The 16272-nt window shown below is 56.3% G+C and overlaps 3 protein-coding genes and 1 long non-coding RNA gene across 7 annotated transcripts; 2 read left to right on the top strand and 2 right to left on the bottom strand.

The window, feature by feature from the left end:
- Positions 1-1431: 1431 nt before the first annotated feature.
- On the bottom strand, positions 1432-2967 carry LOC132004092 (uncharacterized). 2 transcript variants are annotated; one of them, XR_009400416.1, is made up of 3 exons: positions 2886-2967; positions 2368-2498; positions 1432-2129 (listed from the first exon to the last, which is right to left on the bottom strand). It is a non-coding gene; the product is annotated as an uncharacterized LOC132004092 (long non-coding RNA). The 2 variants fall into 2 exon arrangements; XR_009400417.1 differs by having other exon boundaries at positions 2871-2956.
- Positions 2431-6365, top strand: COASY (Coenzyme A synthase). Its single transcript, XM_059380161.1, has 10 exons — positions 2431-2516; positions 2911-3621; positions 4247-4461; positions 4739-4870; positions 5014-5203; positions 5288-5352; positions 5539-5623; positions 5794-5891; positions 5982-6128; positions 6230-6365. The coding sequence occupies exons 2-10, from the start codon at positions 2922-2924 to the stop codon at positions 6278-6280; spliced, it is 1683 nt and encodes a 560-aa protein (XP_059236144.1). The 5' UTR covers positions 2431-2516; positions 2911-2921; the 3' UTR covers positions 6281-6365.
- Positions 6366-7016: 651 nt separating this feature from the next.
- Positions 7017-11801, top strand: MLX (MAX dimerization protein MLX). 3 transcript variants are annotated; one of them, XM_059380162.1, is made up of 8 exons: positions 7017-7311; positions 7651-7687; positions 8179-8268; positions 8546-8652; positions 8910-9009; positions 9210-9309; positions 9661-9862; positions 10644-11801. In XM_059380162.1, the coding sequence occupies exons 1-8, from the start codon at positions 7108-7110 to the stop codon at positions 10698-10700; spliced, it is 897 nt and encodes a 298-aa protein (XP_059236145.1). In that variant the 5' UTR covers positions 7017-7107; the 3' UTR covers positions 10701-11801. The 3 variants fall into 3 exon arrangements, with proteins under 3 accessions (XP_059236145.1, XP_059236147.1, XP_059236146.1); XM_059380163.1 differs by having other exon boundaries at positions 7025-7149; XM_059380164.1 differs by lacking the exon at positions 8179-8268 and having other exon boundaries at positions 7022-7149.
- On the bottom strand, positions 11411-16272 carry PSMC3IP (PSMC3 interacting protein). The gene is made up of 8 exons (XM_059380165.1): positions 15627-16272; positions 15432-15532; positions 15183-15272; positions 13117-13228; positions 12493-12638; positions 12354-12407; positions 12184-12243; positions 11411-12103 (listed from the first exon to the last, which is right to left on the bottom strand). The coding sequence occupies exons 1-8, from the start codon at positions 15658-15660 to the stop codon at positions 12047-12049; spliced, it is 654 nt and encodes a 217-aa protein (XP_059236148.1). The 5' UTR covers positions 15661-16272; the 3' UTR covers positions 11411-12046.

The following is a 16272-nucleotide window of genomic DNA, read 5'->3' as shown; positions in this document are numbered from 1 at the left end:
GGCTCCCTGCTGAGCAGAGAGCCTGATTTGGGGCTCGATCCCAGGACCCTGGGATCATGACCTGAGCCGAAGACAGTGGCTTAACCCACTGAGCCACCCAGGCGTCCCTGTTCTTTTCTTTTTTAAAAAGATTTTACTTATTTATTTGACAGAGATCACAAGTAGGCAGAGAGGCAGGCAGAGAGAGAGGAAGGGAAACAGGCTCCCTGCTGAGCAGAGAGCCCAACTCAGGACTTGATCCCAGGACCCCGAGACCATGACCTGAGCTGAAGGCGGAGGCTTTAACCCACTGAGGCACCCAGGTGCCCCTGGGTTCTCTTTTTAAAAATCCAACCTAGGGGGGCGCCTGGGTGGCTCAGTGGGTTAAGCGTCAGTCTTCAGCTCAAGTCATGATCCCAGGATTCTGGGATCGAGCCCTCATTAGGCTCCCTGCTCTCAGGGAGCCTGCTTCTCCCTCTGCCTTCTGCTACCCCTGCTTATGTTTTCTATCAAATAAATAAATAAAATCTAAAAAAAAAAAAAAATCCAATTCTAGCAGGTATCTCCTGCTAGAAGGCTGGGCTCAGTGACTTTGTGACTCTTCGAATCCTTGACTCCAGGGGCAGATCCAGGCTCTGTGGAGCCAAAGGCTTATACACACCTTTTGGGACACCTCTTTATTTACTTTTTAAGATTTTATTTTTTTATTATATTCAGTTAGCCAACATATAGTACATCATTAGTTGTTTACTTTTGTTTCTTTTTCATCATTAGTTTTTGATGTAGTGTTCAACGATTCACCCAGTGCTCATCACAACACGTTAAGATTTTATTTTTAAGTACTCTACACCCGATGTGGGGCTTGAACTTACAACTGTGAGATCAAGTGTTGCATGCTCTACGGACTGAGCCAGCCGGGCACCCTTTGGGATCCCTTTTTAAGGTGCCTCGGTGGCTCAGTCGATTAAACATCTGCCTTCAGCTCAGACAGCAAGAGAGGGAACACAAGTAGGGAGAGTGGGAGAGGGAAAAGCAGGCTTCTTGCTGTGCAGGGTGCTCAATGCTGTGCTGGATCCCAGGACACTGGGATCATGACTCCAGCTGAAGGCCTACGCTTAACAACTGAGCCACCCAGGCGCCCTAAATAAATAAAATATATATTTTTAAATTTTTTTTTTTAAAGGACAAAGAGTTTTTTTTTTTTTTTTTAAGATTTTATTTATTTATTTGACAGAGAGAAATCACAAGTAGATGGAGAGGCAGGCAGAGAGAGAGAGAGAGAGGGAAGCAGGCTCCCTGCTGAGCAGAGAGCCCAACGCGGGACTCGATCCCAGGACCCTGAGATCATGACCTGAGCCGAAGGCAGCGGCTTAACCCACTGAGCCACCCAGGCGCCCCTATATTTTTAAATTTTTAAAAAATATTTTATTTATTTATTTGACAGACAAGAGATCACAGGTAGGCAGAGAGGCAGGCAGAAAGAGAGGAGGAAAGCAGGCTCCCCGCTGAGCAGAGAGCCCGATGTGAGGCTCAATCCCAGGACCCTGAGATCATGACCTGAGCCAAAGGCAGAGGCTTAACCCACTGAGCCACCCAGGTGCCCCTAAAGTCTTTTTAAAAAAATACAAAATGAACCTACATAATTATGAAAACAAGCATTGTTTAGTTTGGGAAAATAAACGATAGCACATTACAGGAATCTTGGAAACTGGTTTCCCTCCCTTTTGAGATCTTTATGGACACTTTATCTGAAATATCTCCTGATAGCATCCTAGCTTCCTCTCCCCGAGGCTACCAGTTCCAACCTTTCGGGCCCCATTAGCTTCACAGTAAACCCTTGCCACTAGGTCTCCCTCCGTCCTCCCCTTTTCTCCCGTCTGGAGACCATCCTCTGGCAACCCTATGAGCTGCCAGGCAGAGCTCTCCTCCTCTCTCTCTCAAACTGGTTCGGGGTGGTGTGGAGAGCTTCGGAGCCACAAGACCTTCCTTATAATGTTCCTGGAACACAGATGGCTTCAATTTCCCCAGCTGTGAAATGGGGACTCGGACAGAGTGGTCCTTCCACAGGAGGATCCTCAGACTGGGAGGGCGCCAGGAGGGCTGCGGGGGCTCTGAGTCCTGACTTCAGTGCCACCCTGTGACTCCCATTTCTATAATTTATGAAGAGGAAAGCCAGGTGTTAGTTCTGCCTTTGCCGCTGTCTCCTGGGTAACCTGCCTGAAGCCATTCTCTTAATGTCTAAAGAGCATCCACAAAACCCTTTCAGGACCGCCTAGCCCTCCACGGTCCAAACCCCTGGACTCTGGAATCTAGAAATAAGGCTTCACCCGCCTGCCCAACCCCCGAGCCCGGCCCCGCCCCCTCGGCAGGACTCGCCCAACGCCATACAAAGTCTCGCGAGATCCCGAACAGAGCAGACACTTTGGCCTTTCTGCCGTTCCGTAGCTCGGACACGGAGCTGCTGAGCTAGTATTTCCGGGTCGCATCCAGGTGAGCCTCCGCGGCGGCACTCGCGGAACCTAAGCCCAGAGGTCTCAGTAAGTAGGGGACCGACCCGAGCCTGAACGTTTTCCTCTAGTCCCCTCCTTCGAGTCTCTGAGGACCCGGGTCCAGCGTGTCAGGAGGGGCCGGGATTTCTGGATCCCCAGCCCTATGACTCAGGGGCTCTTGTCCAGCCTAGTTTCCCCACCCAGGATTTCGATTCAGTTCAGCGACTTCACCGCTGCGTTTGAGAAATGTGGAAAGCGCGGCTTAGCACATAGACCCGAGGCGCCATGTACCAGGCCCCGTGCCTTCCCCCGGTTTCCTCTGGATCAGCACAGACCCCTGTCCCTGCGCCAGGTCCCCTCCCTTGGGTCCAAGGCCCCGCTTTTCAGCCTCAGCCACATAACTTCTCAGTCACCCACGCCTCGTCTCCCTGGCTGTCCGCAGGCCTGGGCAGCATGGCCGTATTCCGGTCGGGCCTCCTGGTGCTGACGACGCCCTTGGCCTCCCTGGCCCCTCGCCTGGCCCCCATCCTGACCTCGGCGGCCCGGCTGGTGAATCACACGCTCTATGTACACCTGCAGCCGGGCATGAGTCTGGGGGCCCCAGCTCAGCCCCAATCCAGCCTGGTGCAGGCCACGTTTGAGGTCTTGGATTTCATCACACACCTCTACGCTGGCGCCGACGTCCACAGGCACCTGGACGTCAGAGTCCTGCTGACCAATATCGGAGCCAAGAGCGCCTTTCTACCTCCCCTGTCCGGTTCAGTCCAGAACCTGGCCCACCCACCGGAAGTGGTGCTGACTGACTTTCAGACCCTGGACGGAAGCCAGTACAACCCAGTCAAGCAACAGCTAGAGCGTTATGCCACCAGCTGCTATAGTTGTTGTCCCCAACTGGCTTCAGTGCTGCTATACCCCGATTATGGGCCCGGAGAGCTGCCTGTGGAGTCCCTGGATGTCCCCTTACCCTCCACCATCAGGCCAGCCTCCCCCGTGGCCAGGTCTCCAAAGCAGCCAGTGCATGGCTACCACCGTGGGGCTGTGGGTGGCACATTTGACCGCCTGCACAATGCTCACAAGGTGTTGCTGAGCGTCGCGTGCATCCTGGCCCAGGAGCAGCTTGTGGTGGGAGTAGCAGACAAAGACCTGTTGAAGAGTGAGTGAGACTGACCCTGGAATAGAGCAGGGGAAGGCCCTCAGAACTCCTTAACCTTGTCCCCAGTTCATAATTGAGGAACAGGGGGGCCCTCCGTTACTTCCCACCCTTCCCAGATGTCACGGTGACTGGCACGCAGTTGGTGCTAAGGAAATTATGTTAAATGATTAAGTGCAGCTTTCTCAGATTGTGGTCTAGTCACCATTCAAATCAGAATTCCCCCAAATGTGGAGCCAAGGAGTCTGCACTTTTAAGAAGTTCTTTGGGTGATGAACCCTACAAATGGAGACCCTTGCAATAAATGGATGAGTGGGTTGTAGGTAGTTGTGCCGGAGACACAGTTAAGAGGGGACTTGTGGTTGGGTGGGTCTTGGAATTCACCATCTGACTCTGATGCTGGCACTGCTGGTTCTCTGGGAACAGGTGCCTGCCATGACTATTGTGCTTGGCGGCTGCCCCCTCTTGGTAGCTCCCCTGACACAGACCACTTCCCAGCTTAGCCCTTTCTTCCTGCCACCCACCCCTATCTGGAGATTGGATGCTTGGGGACAGTCTTCCCCAAACTTGCTTATACTTTTCTTCCCCAATAAAAAGATCTCCCTGTTCTTTTGGGCTCCTTCCCCAGGCAAGTTGCTCCCTGAGCTGCTCCAACCCTACGCAGAGCGTGTGGAACATCTGAGTGAGTTCCTGGTGGACATCAAGCCCTCCTTGACTTTTGATATCATCCCCCTGCTGGACCCCTATGGGCCCGCTGGCTCTGACCCCTCCTTGGAGTTCCTGGTGGTCAGCGAGGAGACCTATCGTGGGGGGATGGCCGTCAACCGCTTCCGCCTTGAGAATGTAACCCCTGGGAGAGACTGGCAGAGGGAGTGGATGGGGATGGGGTTGGGGAAGGCCACATGGGGGACTGCTGGAAGTACCACAACCCTAGAGGAGGGAAGAGAGGGTTTAGGGTGGTGAGGAAGAGGCAAGAAGGAACCGGTTCCCAGCTTGTCCTTGGACTCAGGCTCTACCTCTGGAATACGTAGGGGAGGATAAGGGGGAGTGGGGGACAGCTCGATTGTCACTGTCCTCCTGTCCCTCCTTCCCTCTCCTCACCCCTCCTCTTTTACTACAGGACCTGGAGGAGCTTGCCTTATACCAGATCCAGCTGCTGAAGGACCAAAGCCACAAGGAAAATGAAGAAGATAAAGTCAGCTCTTCTAGCTTCCGCCATCGCATGCTGGGAAAACTGCTTCGGCCTCCATATGTATGCCTGCCCTCCCACTCTCTCCCCTCCTGGGTGGGCTGGAAATGCTGGAGAGTCAAGACTGAGTAATTCAGTCCCAAGGATGAGTCTGAAGACTGGGGTTCCAGTCTTAGTAACTGGGGTTCCCTCTCCTCCACCTCCAGAAGAGGCCAGAGCTCCCCACACAACTCTACGTGATTGGGCTGACGGGCATCAGTGGCTCCGGGAAAAGCTCAGTAGCTCAACGGCTTAAGGGCCTGGGGGCATATGTCATCGACAGTGACCAGCTGGGCCATAGGGCCTATGCCCCAGGTGGTCCTGCCTACCAGCCTGTTGTGGAGGCCTTTGGAACAGGTAATACCTGGGGAGGGCTGCAAGTGGCCCGAAGGGAGGAGTCGGCCTGGCCTCCTTGCCCAGTCCCCTGTCTCTGTTGTCCAGATATTCTCCATAAAGATGGCATTATCAACAGGAAGGTCCTAGGCAGCCGGGTGTTTGGGAACAAGGTAAACATACTCTTCTTCAAGGGTTCCTCAGCTACTACTAGACGCAGAAGTTGGGACCCAGTGGACCTCTCTGCTCTGGTTCAGAGTGCCACTTTCCACTCATCTGTTCCCAGTCACCTCCTCCCTCGGGCTGACTCCGTCACTGAGGGAAGGTAAACTGTCTACTTCCTCTGTTCTCCTCCTCAGAAGCAGCTGAAGATACTCACGGATATCATGTGGCCAGTTATCGCAAGGCTGGCGCGAGAGGAGATGGAGCACGCTATGGCTGAGGGTGAGTGGGAGGGATAAGGGGAGCAGCCAAGGGGGACATCAAGCCAGTTCTCCTCCTGGGAGCTTCCCCACCCCAAGGCAGACCCTCCACTTTCCTCGGGACTAGACCTCACTGGCTCTCTGTTGGTAAGTGGCGGTATGCTGCCACCGGTGACTGCGGTCTCCCCACAGGAAAGCACGTGTGTGTGATCGATGCTGCTATGCTGCTTGAAGCCGGCTGGCAGGACATGGTGCATGAGGTGTGGACCGTTGTCATTCCTGAGACTGAGGTATCCGGACCCCATCTCCAACCCTGTCCCCACTGCAGATCGCAGCCTGCTCTGAGCCAGCGGGCTGACCTATGCCTTGTCTGTGCCAAGGCCATACGACGCATCGTGGAGAGGGATGGCCTAAGTGAGGCTGCAGCTCAGAGCCGGTTGCAGAGCCAGATGAGTGGGCAGCAACTCGTGGACCAGAGCCACGTGGTGCTGAGCACCTTATGGGAACCGCATGTCACCCAACGCCAGGTTGGTGCTGAGGGAAGGGCTGGGTTGTGGGGAAGTGGTCTCTGCTGGGTGCCTGCCTGACCCTGCCCTCTCTTCCTCCAAACTTTCTGTCCTGCTCAAAGGTGGAGGAAGCCTGGGCTCTCCTGCAGAAGCGCATCCCCCAGATGCTGTGAGGCCTGTGGCTGACATTGAGTTCTCTGTGGGGCCAGAGTGGCCCTTGGAGCTGCCCACAGATTCAGTGGTGAGGAGGAATGGGGGCCTCCGTGCTCATCCTGGTTGGGCCTAGAGGGCTCTGAGCCAAACTGGGGAGCGCAGGGCCAGGCCTGGTGGGCATGCGGAGCCTTATGGAGCTTGCTGGCTGGCCTTTGGCCATCACTGAGGTTGTAGCACTTGGGGAAGCAGGCCTCTCTGGCATTCTGTGCCTACTCTTGCCCACAGCGTGTGATATCTACAGCTGTCCGTGGCCAGGGCAAACACTGGGAACTTGTAACAGAATTAAAGATGAATGTTGCCGGGTGTTGCCTGTGTGGTGTCTGCTTCCTGCCCCAATGCCTCTGGGTATCTTGGGGAGCCTTGAGCCGGAACCTCGGAGTGCAGTGGTTAAGAGCTTGGCTTTCGAAGCTAGCCAGGCAGAGGTGCCACACAGGGTCTGCCCAGGTGGCCAAGTCTGCACCTTCCAGGCCGCCTGCAGGGCAGGGCTGGGACACGCGCCCCGAGAGCCGCCTGGGTTCGCACAGCCCGTGCACAAGACTGTCGGTGACACTGGACGAGCCTTTTGAGGGGACCCCATTTTACAGAATGATTCACGTCGCGGCAGCAGAAACGCTACCTGTTCCCGCTCCGACGCCACCGTTTCCGTGTTTCTGGGCTGCGCATGCGCTCGCTCCGCCCTCCGCCTCCCGTTCTTGGGTTGGTGGGTTTGGGTCACGTGGATGCGCCTCGCCGCTTCCTCGCAGCAGGGGGCCCGCCCGTGGGCTGGTTTCCGTTTGGTGGGTCGGAGATGACAGAGCCGGGCGCCTCTCCGGACGACCCCTGGGTCAAGGCAAGCCCCGCGGGCGCGCACGCCGGCGAGGGGAGGGCGGGTCGGGCTCGTGCACGTGGGGGGGCCGGAAGACGAGGGGATTCCTTGCAGTCCCCAAAGGTCCCCCCGCCCTCCGGGCCCCGGGGCTGCAGAGAAGACAGCTCTCACCCCGCGCGTGCCAAGGTGGGGAGACAAGTGACGCGTGTGTACACGAGTGTTGGGGGGGCAGGGTTTGGGGGCTGGGGAGGTGCTGGAGCGTGGGTAGGGGCAGACGGGGTCCTGCGGAGGGGAGGCGCTCCTATGGCCTATCCGCTCTTGGCTCCCGGGGCAGTCCTGCAGTCGCCTGCGCACCCCAGGGGGAAGAGTGTGTGTGCGTGCGCGCACGCGCGCATCCTGAAATTGCCTGCGTACCTTAGGGGCTGGGTGTAGGTAGGATGTGTGAGTGTGCGCGCGCGCGCGCAGTAAAAGGAGGTGTGGACCCTGGGCCGAGGTCTGATGAGCTTCCTTTGCTTGGTGCTGCAGGTGGAATACGCCTACAGCGACAACAGTCTGGACCCCGGTGAGTGCCTCCCCACTGTCTCCAGCTCCCCCATGACGCTCCCGCTGCAGCCTTATAGAAGATTCCTGTAGTCTTGCAAGCCACACCTGAGCACAGTCCACTGTCCCTGAGCCGAGTTCCTGCCCTGAGACAGGGAGGAGCTGCAGGACCGGGGCAGGAAGCATAAGGGTACACCTGGTTCCCTCTGCTCTGAAGCAGGGAGGTGATGACAGTAGTGATAGCTGGGCGCTCTCTCACCCTCATTGTGCCCAGATGCCATTTTGTGAACCAGTGGTACCATTACAGGCCCATGGAGCAGTGTGGACATCAGGGACAGGAGCATTGCAGCATGGCACAAACAGGAAATGGGTGCCCCAGTATGAATGGCTTTTGGGTTGAAAGGGAGAGGTCAGATTTAAGGATCAGGAAGCCACTGTACCCACAGGTTTCTCAGGGTCTTATATAGTGTTCCCCTGCCTTACTCCTTAGTGATTGGGACCTCTCTTTTCCAGGGCTTTTTGTAGAAAGTACCCGAAAGGGGAGTGTAGTGTCCAGAGCTAATAGCATCGGTTCCACCAGTGCCTCTTCCGTCCCCAATACAGGTAGGCAGCAACATGCCCCAACCTGGGGGGACTCAGTTACACCATCATTTTAGTGTATTTCCCAGACAGGAAGCTCCAGTCACCCACATGGGGGTGCTGGAGGCCTAGTGATAGACACAGGCTCTCACTGTCTCTCACCTCATCTAGGACCTTAGGTTGTTCTATCCATTTGCTGTCTCTAGGTACCAGTTTTTTCTTACCCAGTGGGGCACGGTTGGTGAGCTGGGCCCCACTGGGCCTCAAAATGACCTCTTCCCGCCCCCAACTTTGAGCGTAGATGACGAGGACAGCGATTACCACCAGGAGTCCTACAAGGAGTCCTACAAGGACCGGCGGCGGCGAGCACACACGCAGGCTGAGCAGAAGAGGAGAGACGCCATCAAGGTGACTGGAGGGCCTGCAGCTCAGCCAGCGCGGGAAGGCCTGTTACATTTGATTTGCTCTGCCCCGACCTCATCGGACAGCCCCAGGCATCCTTGCGGGCAGCTAATCTAGTCTCTGGATGAGAATACTCTCCTTCCAGCACCCCCACCCGTTTGAGTTTCGAGCATGGAACTCAGTTCTTGAAGAGAAAGCTTGGTGCGAGTTTGCCTTAATCTGCAGAGTTAAAGGAAGCCTTGTTTCCACTGATGTCTCCACAGAGAGGCTATGATGACCTTCAGACAATCGTCCCCACTTGCCAGCAGCAGGACTTCTCCATTGGTTCCCAGAAGCTCAGCAAAGCCATCGTTCTACAGAAGAGTATGACCAGGGAGAGCCCTGGGAGTGGTTGGGGCCAGCAGGGCAGTGAAGAGGCCAGAGCCTTCTACCCACTCTCGGCCTGGCCCTGGTTGGGTGGTGGTTGTGGGGCAGGTGGGGAGTGGGACGGGGCGGGGGGGAGACAAAGTCAGCCTTGTCCTTCTGGTTGAGACTTCCTCTGTGCCCACCCCCACCCACCCCAGCCATTGACTACATCCAGTTTTTGCACAAGGAGAAGAAAAAGCAGGAGGAGGAAGTGTCCATGCTACGCAAGGATGTCACAGCCCTGAAGATCATGAAAGTGTAAGGGCGACACTGAGCTGGGGGAACCAGGGCTTCTGAGGGGACTTGGGCAGACCTCGGTTCATACCTTCCTCTCAAAGGCCACATCAGATACTATAGGCCAGATAATCCTCTCACTCCCTTAGGTGGCCGCTTGGAGGCCAGACTCTGTACCCCCTTGTCCCTAACACACAGCACGTTCTCGAAGTGCCTGTGGGCTTCATGAAGGGAAGGGTGGGAAGAGGGGGGGGTCACCATTTCTGTCCCGGAGCAGTGTCTGGCTGATGTGAACTACCTCGCAGCAGCTCTCCAGGAGCCCCTTCCTGGGGGAGAACCTCGGGCACCTGAGCCCTGTCCACTCCTCGATTTCAGGAACTACGAGCAGATTGTGAAGGCACACCAGGACAACCCCCATGAGGGGGAAGACCAGGTCTCTGACCAGGTCAAGTTCAATGTGTTTCAAGGCATCATGGACTCCCTGTTCCAGTCCTTCAATGCCTCCATCTCCGTGGCCAGCTTCCAGGAGCTGTCAGCCTGTGTCTTCAGCTGGATTGAGGAGCACTGTAAGCCTCAGGTACGGGGTAGCCGTGATCGTGGGGTGTGTGTGGGGGGGTACATTCCTCTGGGCAAAGTGGCCCAAGTGTGAATTTGTCCAGAGGAGGAGGGCAGCAGCTTTCAGGTTTCTTGGGGGTGTCTCCCTCTTCTGCTTCTTAGCCCAGATTTTCCTATAAGGTTTCATTTGGCAGGACTGATCAGGCACTTAAGTCCCATGGGCCTAACCCTGGCCCTTCTCAGCCCACGTGTGGCTGCCTAGCCTGTTGCCCTCACTGCGGCAGCAGATTCACTCGACCATGTGGAAGATTGCTGGCCGTCACCCCCAGGCCCGTGGGAGTAGTCTGGCCCGGGGCTTGTGTTCTTTGTAATGGGGCAGCGTGTGAATGCTGTCGCTGGAGGCTTGTGCTCCTGAGGCCTGGTTGCCTTTCCTGAGGCTTGACTTGCATCCGCAGAGTCCCACTTTTTTGTTTCCTGACATTTTCTGGGAACACTTGAAGCATAGTATGTCCCGAACGCTCCCAAGCCCACACCTAAATGCTGCTGTTTCCATTTCTTTTTTCTTTTTTTTTGCCGTTTCCATTTCTTGCATTTGCTTTTCCACATAGCCGGCCGGCCGTGCCTCCATCCCTTCCCCTGTGCTCTCGCAGGGACATTTCAGAGTAAACTGCAGATAGCAGTGCAGCTCAGGGGCTTTTTCTGTTGCATTCTAAAGAGTGCGCCTTGTGTAGGCACAGGTCACAGAGCCTGCGCTCTGTCCTTGCCTGAGCGTCACCCATGCCTCCCTCTGCTGCCCCCACCAGACCCTCCGGGAAATCGTGATTGGTGTCCTGCACCAGCTGAAGAACCAGCTCTACTGACCAGCGCCCCGAACCCACAGAAGAGCCAGCGAGAGGCCCAAGTCTCCTGCTTGGCCACAGAGCCGCTGGCCTTCTGAGATCAGACTCGATGCTGCCCACAGGTTCCCTGGTTCCCAGCATTTGGTTCCCCGACACCCCTCATCCTCAGTGGGGCTGGGGTGTTTGTTTTGTGAAAGCTTTAATTTATTATATTGACCACAAAACTCGAGCCTCTTGTCTTTCCCCTCTCCCTGTAAAAATCCTCAGGGTGGGGGTCTGCTCTGGGCATCCCCAAGAGCTCCCGTCCTCTCCTCTTCTAAGCCTCAGATTTTTGCTCCAGATCTACACATATCTGGGAGCTACTATTTGCATTTGGCTTGGTCTCTTGGACCAGATTTGGGCAACACCTGGCCCAAGTTTGGCCATTTTGGCAGTAGTTGGACAGAAAGAAAGGAACACGAGGAAATACTCTCACAGCCATGAAGTGTGACAGGCTGCCTAGTACCTGGGCTAGGGCTCCCTGGTGGGCCCAAGGTGGGACCCGGGCTCTGCCAGCCAGCTCTGGGCAGGGCTGCCAGGATCCTGCCCTCACCTGCTACTCTATCGCCTCTCTTATCCTGCTCTGGGTGCTAGAGGGAAGCGGCCTTCCTGTGTGCTCCTGCTCCCTATGTGTCCACAGGCAGGAGCACAGCACAGAGAAGTCAAGTGTGACACACAGCACTACATGGTAATAGTTTTTTTTTCTTTTTTTAATTTTCTAAATAAACACCAACAGTGCAGTTTTGCTAAACTTACAATTTTGGAAAACAAACTGGGCCTCAGAACCACTCCCACTCTTCCTGTCAAGTGTATCTGGGTCTCGGTCCCTGTGCTGCCTGCATCTCTCCCAGGACTTGGGGTCAGAGTGAAGGGGTAGAGAAGGTATTTAAAGGCCTCCTGGGATACAGAGCTCCAAGAAGTCCTGGGTAAGGACTCGGGCTCCTTGAATGCTATATAGTTTCCTGTCTCTACTCTGTAGCCTTCTGCAGGGTTGACATCTGCGAGGTTTGGTTATCCAGAGGAAATTTAAGTATTTTTATATCAAACTGTATTACAATAAATACTGCCAAATGCGTTCCTTTAGCGTTGTTTCCAGTTGGAGCGTTCAGTTCAAGCAACTGGAATGTAGCCAGTAAAACGCACCTGGCACCTGAGCCTGTCGGCTGTGGGCTCGCTCACTCCCTGCGCCCCATACTCTGGCTCCTGCCCCTCTCCCAGCTGCTCTGCCCAAAGACAGCAGCAGGAACAAACACAGAAGCCAACCAGGAGGAGCCAACCAGTGCGGGACCTCTCTTTCCATCCCCCCGCGGGTCCTGCTTGGGGACCCCTCAAGGGTCTGGGAGCTTCACGTTGTGATCCTCATCTGTCTCTATCCCGACTTCCTCCTGGGGCAGGGAGACAAGTGAGTGAGCGCTCCTTGGACCCAGCACCCAGGGGAGCGGGGACGGGAGAGAGAATCACTTACAAAGAACTGCTTCTTGCTCTTGGGGTATCCTTCCAGAATGGCATCAGACAGCTCTGTTGCCTGACAGGAAACAAAACCACCCCTTTTCAGGCGGGCAGCACCGCCTGGAGGGGCCACGCTGTCGGGTTCTCCTGCCGTTTCTCCGGCCTGCCCGGCGCATGCTCACTCACCATCCTCTTCCGCTTCCTCCACTCCTTGCAGTACTTCTGCCTCTCCCTGTACACCTGGGCAGGGAAACAGCTGCCTCAGGGAAACCCCTCAGCCCCACCGAGGCTGCGCCGCCTCACCCAGCCCGCGCTCCCAGCTCACCTGCTCTTTCTCTTCTGGAGTCACGTGGTTGGTGGCTGCTTTAATATTCTTCAGTCTCTCTCTGTAGCCAGCACACTCCTTCTTCAACTCCTGGATCTCTTTCTGCATCTCCGGTGTGGTCAGGGCACTAGTTAACTCCTTCAGCTCTGAAACCACAGCTCCCCCGGGTCACTCCTTACCCCGAGGCCGGGGCTTTCCCAGCGGGTGCTCCCTGAGGTCTCCTTCTACACACAGGGCCCAGAATGAGTTCCACATTCTGGAACTGCTCAGCAGAGATGAAGGCTTATAGAATTACCAGTTTATTCCTGTTTTCTCTCCTCCTCCATCTACCAGCAGTGGGAAAGCGAGGTTGCACAGACTGTTCCTGTAGCCAGTCAGAGAAGCCGGCACCGAGGGAGTGTGGGCCCAGGGGCTGAGGGTGTTAGGGAAAGCAAACGCATGTCCTGCCCACTCACATTCAAAGGCCATTAGCCGTTCTCTCTTCTGATACGATGCCTGTGGCAGCCCAGCAGAGAGCCACTGCTGTGGGACAACCCTGCAGCCAGCAAACCGTTCACTCCATAATCCCTGACCTCTAGACTGACCCTGACCCTAGGGGCACCCTTGGGGGCTGCTCAGTCCTACCAGCCTCCATGTGGCGGCAGCTCTGCTGTAAGCTCTGCACCTTAGCAGTGAGGGCCACGATTTTGGCATCCAGGCCTTGGAGGTCAGCGTCACTCACCATGGCAAACTGGTCCTGCCAGAGGTGAGGAAAAACAAGGGGGCTGATGTGAGGCACAGGAGGGAAGCCTCATTTGGGGTGGGGGCAGCATCACATACATGCAAGACTGTGGGGCTCCCCAGCCCTCCAGAGGGGCTGTGAGAAACCACTCAGTTTAGTACTGGTCCCAGCTAACAACAAGGTATGACCGAGAAGTGAAACCTCGCGCCTGTCCTCAAGGGGCATCAAGGCTGGCAGGATACTAACAGGGCGGAGATCTCAGTTAGTGCTAAGATCGCTCATTGGGCTAAAGGAGTAAAGGAACATTCTCCCAAAGGTAGGGATACCTGAAGTACATGTTCCCACAACAGGAAGAACAGGGATGGGGACAGAGGCAGGGGCAGTACTGAAGGGACAAGCCTGAGCAGCCAACCCCGAGGGACCAGCTGCTACCATCCTCGGGGATGGGCTCCGTGGGGGTCTTGTCGGCAACAACGGGGAGCACATTAGGGAGAAGAGGAACGCCAGCCTGCGCGTTGTGGCCTCTACATTAAGGCAAGGCAAACCCTTAGAGCCGCAGGCAGCAAACTACAGCCTGTGCGCCAGATCCTGCCAGACCCGGAGTCCTGAAAACAAACACCGACTGAAACACAGCCATGCCTGTGCCTTCACAAGTCTCGGGCGGCTTTTGCTCTCCAGTGGCAGTCACGAGGGCTAGTGACAGCTGTGTACCTGGGACAAGAGACCATCTGGCCCGCAAAACACTGAAATATTAAGGGTCTGGCTCTTCAGAAGAAAATCTGCAAAATTCTCCCTTAAGGAATCTGGTGTTATCACATAATGAAACCGGTTTTAGGAAAACTAGCCTTGGTGGTGGTTCGGTTCAGTGAAACTAGTATTTGGTGTCTACGAGATGTTAGCTTCCGGGGTGGGGGTGCTGAGCAAAGGAATACGGGTGAGAAGTGGGGCCTGCCTTGGAAGAGCTGCGGTCCAGCGAGGAGACGCGTAAGAAAAGCGTGTCCCTCAAAGAAGTGAGTGCCTGCAAAAGAGGCGATCAGAGAATTCAGGGAAGGTCTCTGGAGGTGATCCCTGAGGGGAATCCTACAGGATGAGCAAGAGTTAGCTGAGCAAAGAGGCAGAAGAGGAAGAAGGGTTTTTTAAACTCCAGGCAGAAGGACGACACAGGAGTAAAACTCATCTACATGTTCTAGTCCTAGTAAGTGGACCGAGAAGGGACAGTGAGGCACGGGGGCCGGGTCTCCCTAGTACCTTTTCCCTACTCTAGGGAGCGCGAGTTTGAAGTCGGGCAATGGCACTCGCTGGGCACCCAGGCAGACCACTCTGGCTGCAGTGCTGAAGACATCTGAGGCCAGCAGATGCTAGGAGGGTATCAGGACATGCAGATGGAAAGGACAGGCCGAGTCAGGAAGGGGGAAAACCAACAGGGCACTGGGGAAGAGAGAAGAGGGGCTCCCCAGTCTCTAGGTTGGGTGAAGCATGACTCCACTGAGGGAGAAGTAGGGAGAGGTGCCCATTTGGGGGGATGAGGCAATCTACCTTAGCAGTAGTAATACTGACTCAGAAAGGTCTAGAAGGCATCCAAGTGGTGGGCTGGCCCAGAGATACAAAATCAGCGTTACCTGTGTTGGGAGTGAGGGGTGGGGGAAGAAGGCGAATCTTGTGGCAGGTGGAGGTTCTAATCTAGATGACTGGGAAAAAGAAACTTCCAAGAGGGAATGGATCTCGGCAGCAGCAATTCAGGATCTTCTGTCATCTATGCTGTCCCGAATATGGAAGTCTCGCTAAGTCTAGGTCACAGCAAGGGGAGTCCCCACTCTGATTTAAAGGGTGCCTAGGGCCCTTTTCATGACCTAGGACAAGTGAGTTTCACGGGGTGCCTCAAATTCCCCAGAAGAGAGTTCATTCTAGAGACTGGCTGACCTAATGTCGGGGTGTCACACGGGTGATAATCTACACAGATTATCCTCACCTGGTCCGCAAAATAGATCTTCTGCTTGCCGTACATCTTCTCTTTGATTTTGCCTTGCTGGGCCAGCTGCTCCAGCGCCTTCACCACCGCCTGGCGGGGGAGGGCGGCGGGAAGTCAGAGCAATGCGGCGGGATTTTCAGCCCGACAAGCCTTAGGAAGCCCGCGGCTGGAATGGCAGCCCCGAGAGGGCAGCAGCCCGGACTGATTCGAGGGGCCCCAAGGGGAGGAGTCCCAGGAGAGGGTCCTCACCGCCTTGCCCAGTCCGTGTTCCCGCTGCAGGTTCCCGAACACATCCTGGGCGCTGTAGGGTCTGTTCTGCTCCTGCAGGTACCTCAGGAGGATCCCAGGGGCTACGAAGACACGCGGCAGGGGTGGGGGCCACCCAACCAACGCCTCTCCCGTCCCCCCCGCCCGGGTCTCCCCCGCACCCACCGCCCAGCTTACCTCCCGCCGCGGCGTCCACCCGGCCTTTACTCATGGCCTTTCCCGCCGCCAACTCGGAAAGCCGGACGTCGTCGTCGCTCGAGGCAACGGCTGCTTCCGGCGACGAGGGGGCGGGCCGCAAGCGGTGATTGGCGGAAGCGGACGTCTTCGCGAGGCACGGAACAACCTTCCCGGGCGCCGTAGTTAGTCCGACCCGAGTCGGGCGTCGGCCCCCGGGGTCGCCGCGGCGGGGGCGGGACGCTGGCTCGTGCCCGCTCCTGCCCGCGCCCTCCGGCTCTGGGGGCAGGTCGGGCCAACCACTGCTTGGGGTCTGGAAACCCACTTCCAGGGGCGGCTGAGCTCTCGTGACCGTGAGCTGGGACGGTGTTCCAAGGGGCAGAGAACTTAGGCTCAGCTCCCGCCGGGTTAGCGACTTGCTCAAGGTCACAGGGTCAGTTACCCACAGGGACGTGTCCTGTCCCACGGCCCGGTGTTCTTTTCGACCGCCAGTCTCATTTGTAAAACAGGAACAAGAGGTACTAGCAGGAGGGCGGTTGGGAAGACAGAATGCCTGGGAGCCCTGCGAGCACAGTGCTGCCCACACTTGCCGGCCCCCGAGCCTCGCGCACAGAGGGCGCTCCACACGCGCTGAGGTTTGGACGCCGAG

This window comes from Mustela nigripes, chromosome 16 (genome assembly GCF_022355385.1).
Source record: "Mustela nigripes isolate SB6536 chromosome 16, MUSNIG.SB6536, whole genome shotgun sequence".
Taxonomy (NCBI): domain Eukaryota; kingdom Metazoa; phylum Chordata; class Mammalia; order Carnivora; family Mustelidae; genus Mustela; species Mustela nigripes.
This window is presented reverse-complemented; position numbering and strand designations above follow the sequence as displayed.

Excerpts from the sequence above, each read along its gene's own strand:
- PSMC3IP (XM_059380165.1), bottom strand. The coding sequence starts at position 15,660 with ATGAGTAAAGGCCGGGTGGACGCCGCGGCGGGAG. Across the intron at positions 15,273-15,431 it reads AACACGGACTGGGCAAGGCG|GCGGTGGTGAAGGCGCTGGA; the intron begins GTGAGGACCCTC and ends CTCCCCCGCCAG. Across the intron at positions 12,104-12,183 it reads AGAGCAAGAAGCAGTTCTTT|GAGGAAGTCGGGATAGAGAC; the intron begins GTAAGTGATTCT and ends TCCCTGCCCCAG.
- MLX (XM_059380162.1), top strand. The coding sequence starts at position 7,108 with ATGACAGAGCCGGGCGCCTCTCCGGACGACCCCTGGGTCAAGGCAAGC. Across the intron at positions 9,010-9,209 it reads AGCCATCGTTCTACAGAAGA|CCATTGACTACATCCAGTTT; the intron begins GTATGACCAGGG and ends CACCCACCCCAG. Across the intron at positions 9,310-9,660 it reads GCCCTGAAGATCATGAAAGT|GAACTACGAGCAGATTGTGA; the intron begins GTAAGGGCGACA and ends CCTCGATTTCAG.
- COASY (XM_059380161.1), top strand. The coding sequence starts at position 2,922 with ATGGCCGTATTCCGGTCGGGCCTCCTGGTGCTGACGACGCCCTTGGCC. Across the intron at positions 4,462-4,738 it reads ACCGCTTCCGCCTTGAGAAT|GACCTGGAGGAGCTTGCCTT; the intron begins GTAACCCCTGGG and ends CTTTTACTACAG. Across the intron at positions 4,871-5,013 it reads AACTGCTTCGGCCTCCATAT|AAGAGGCCAGAGCTCCCCAC; the intron begins GTATGCCTGCCC and ends CTCCACCTCCAG.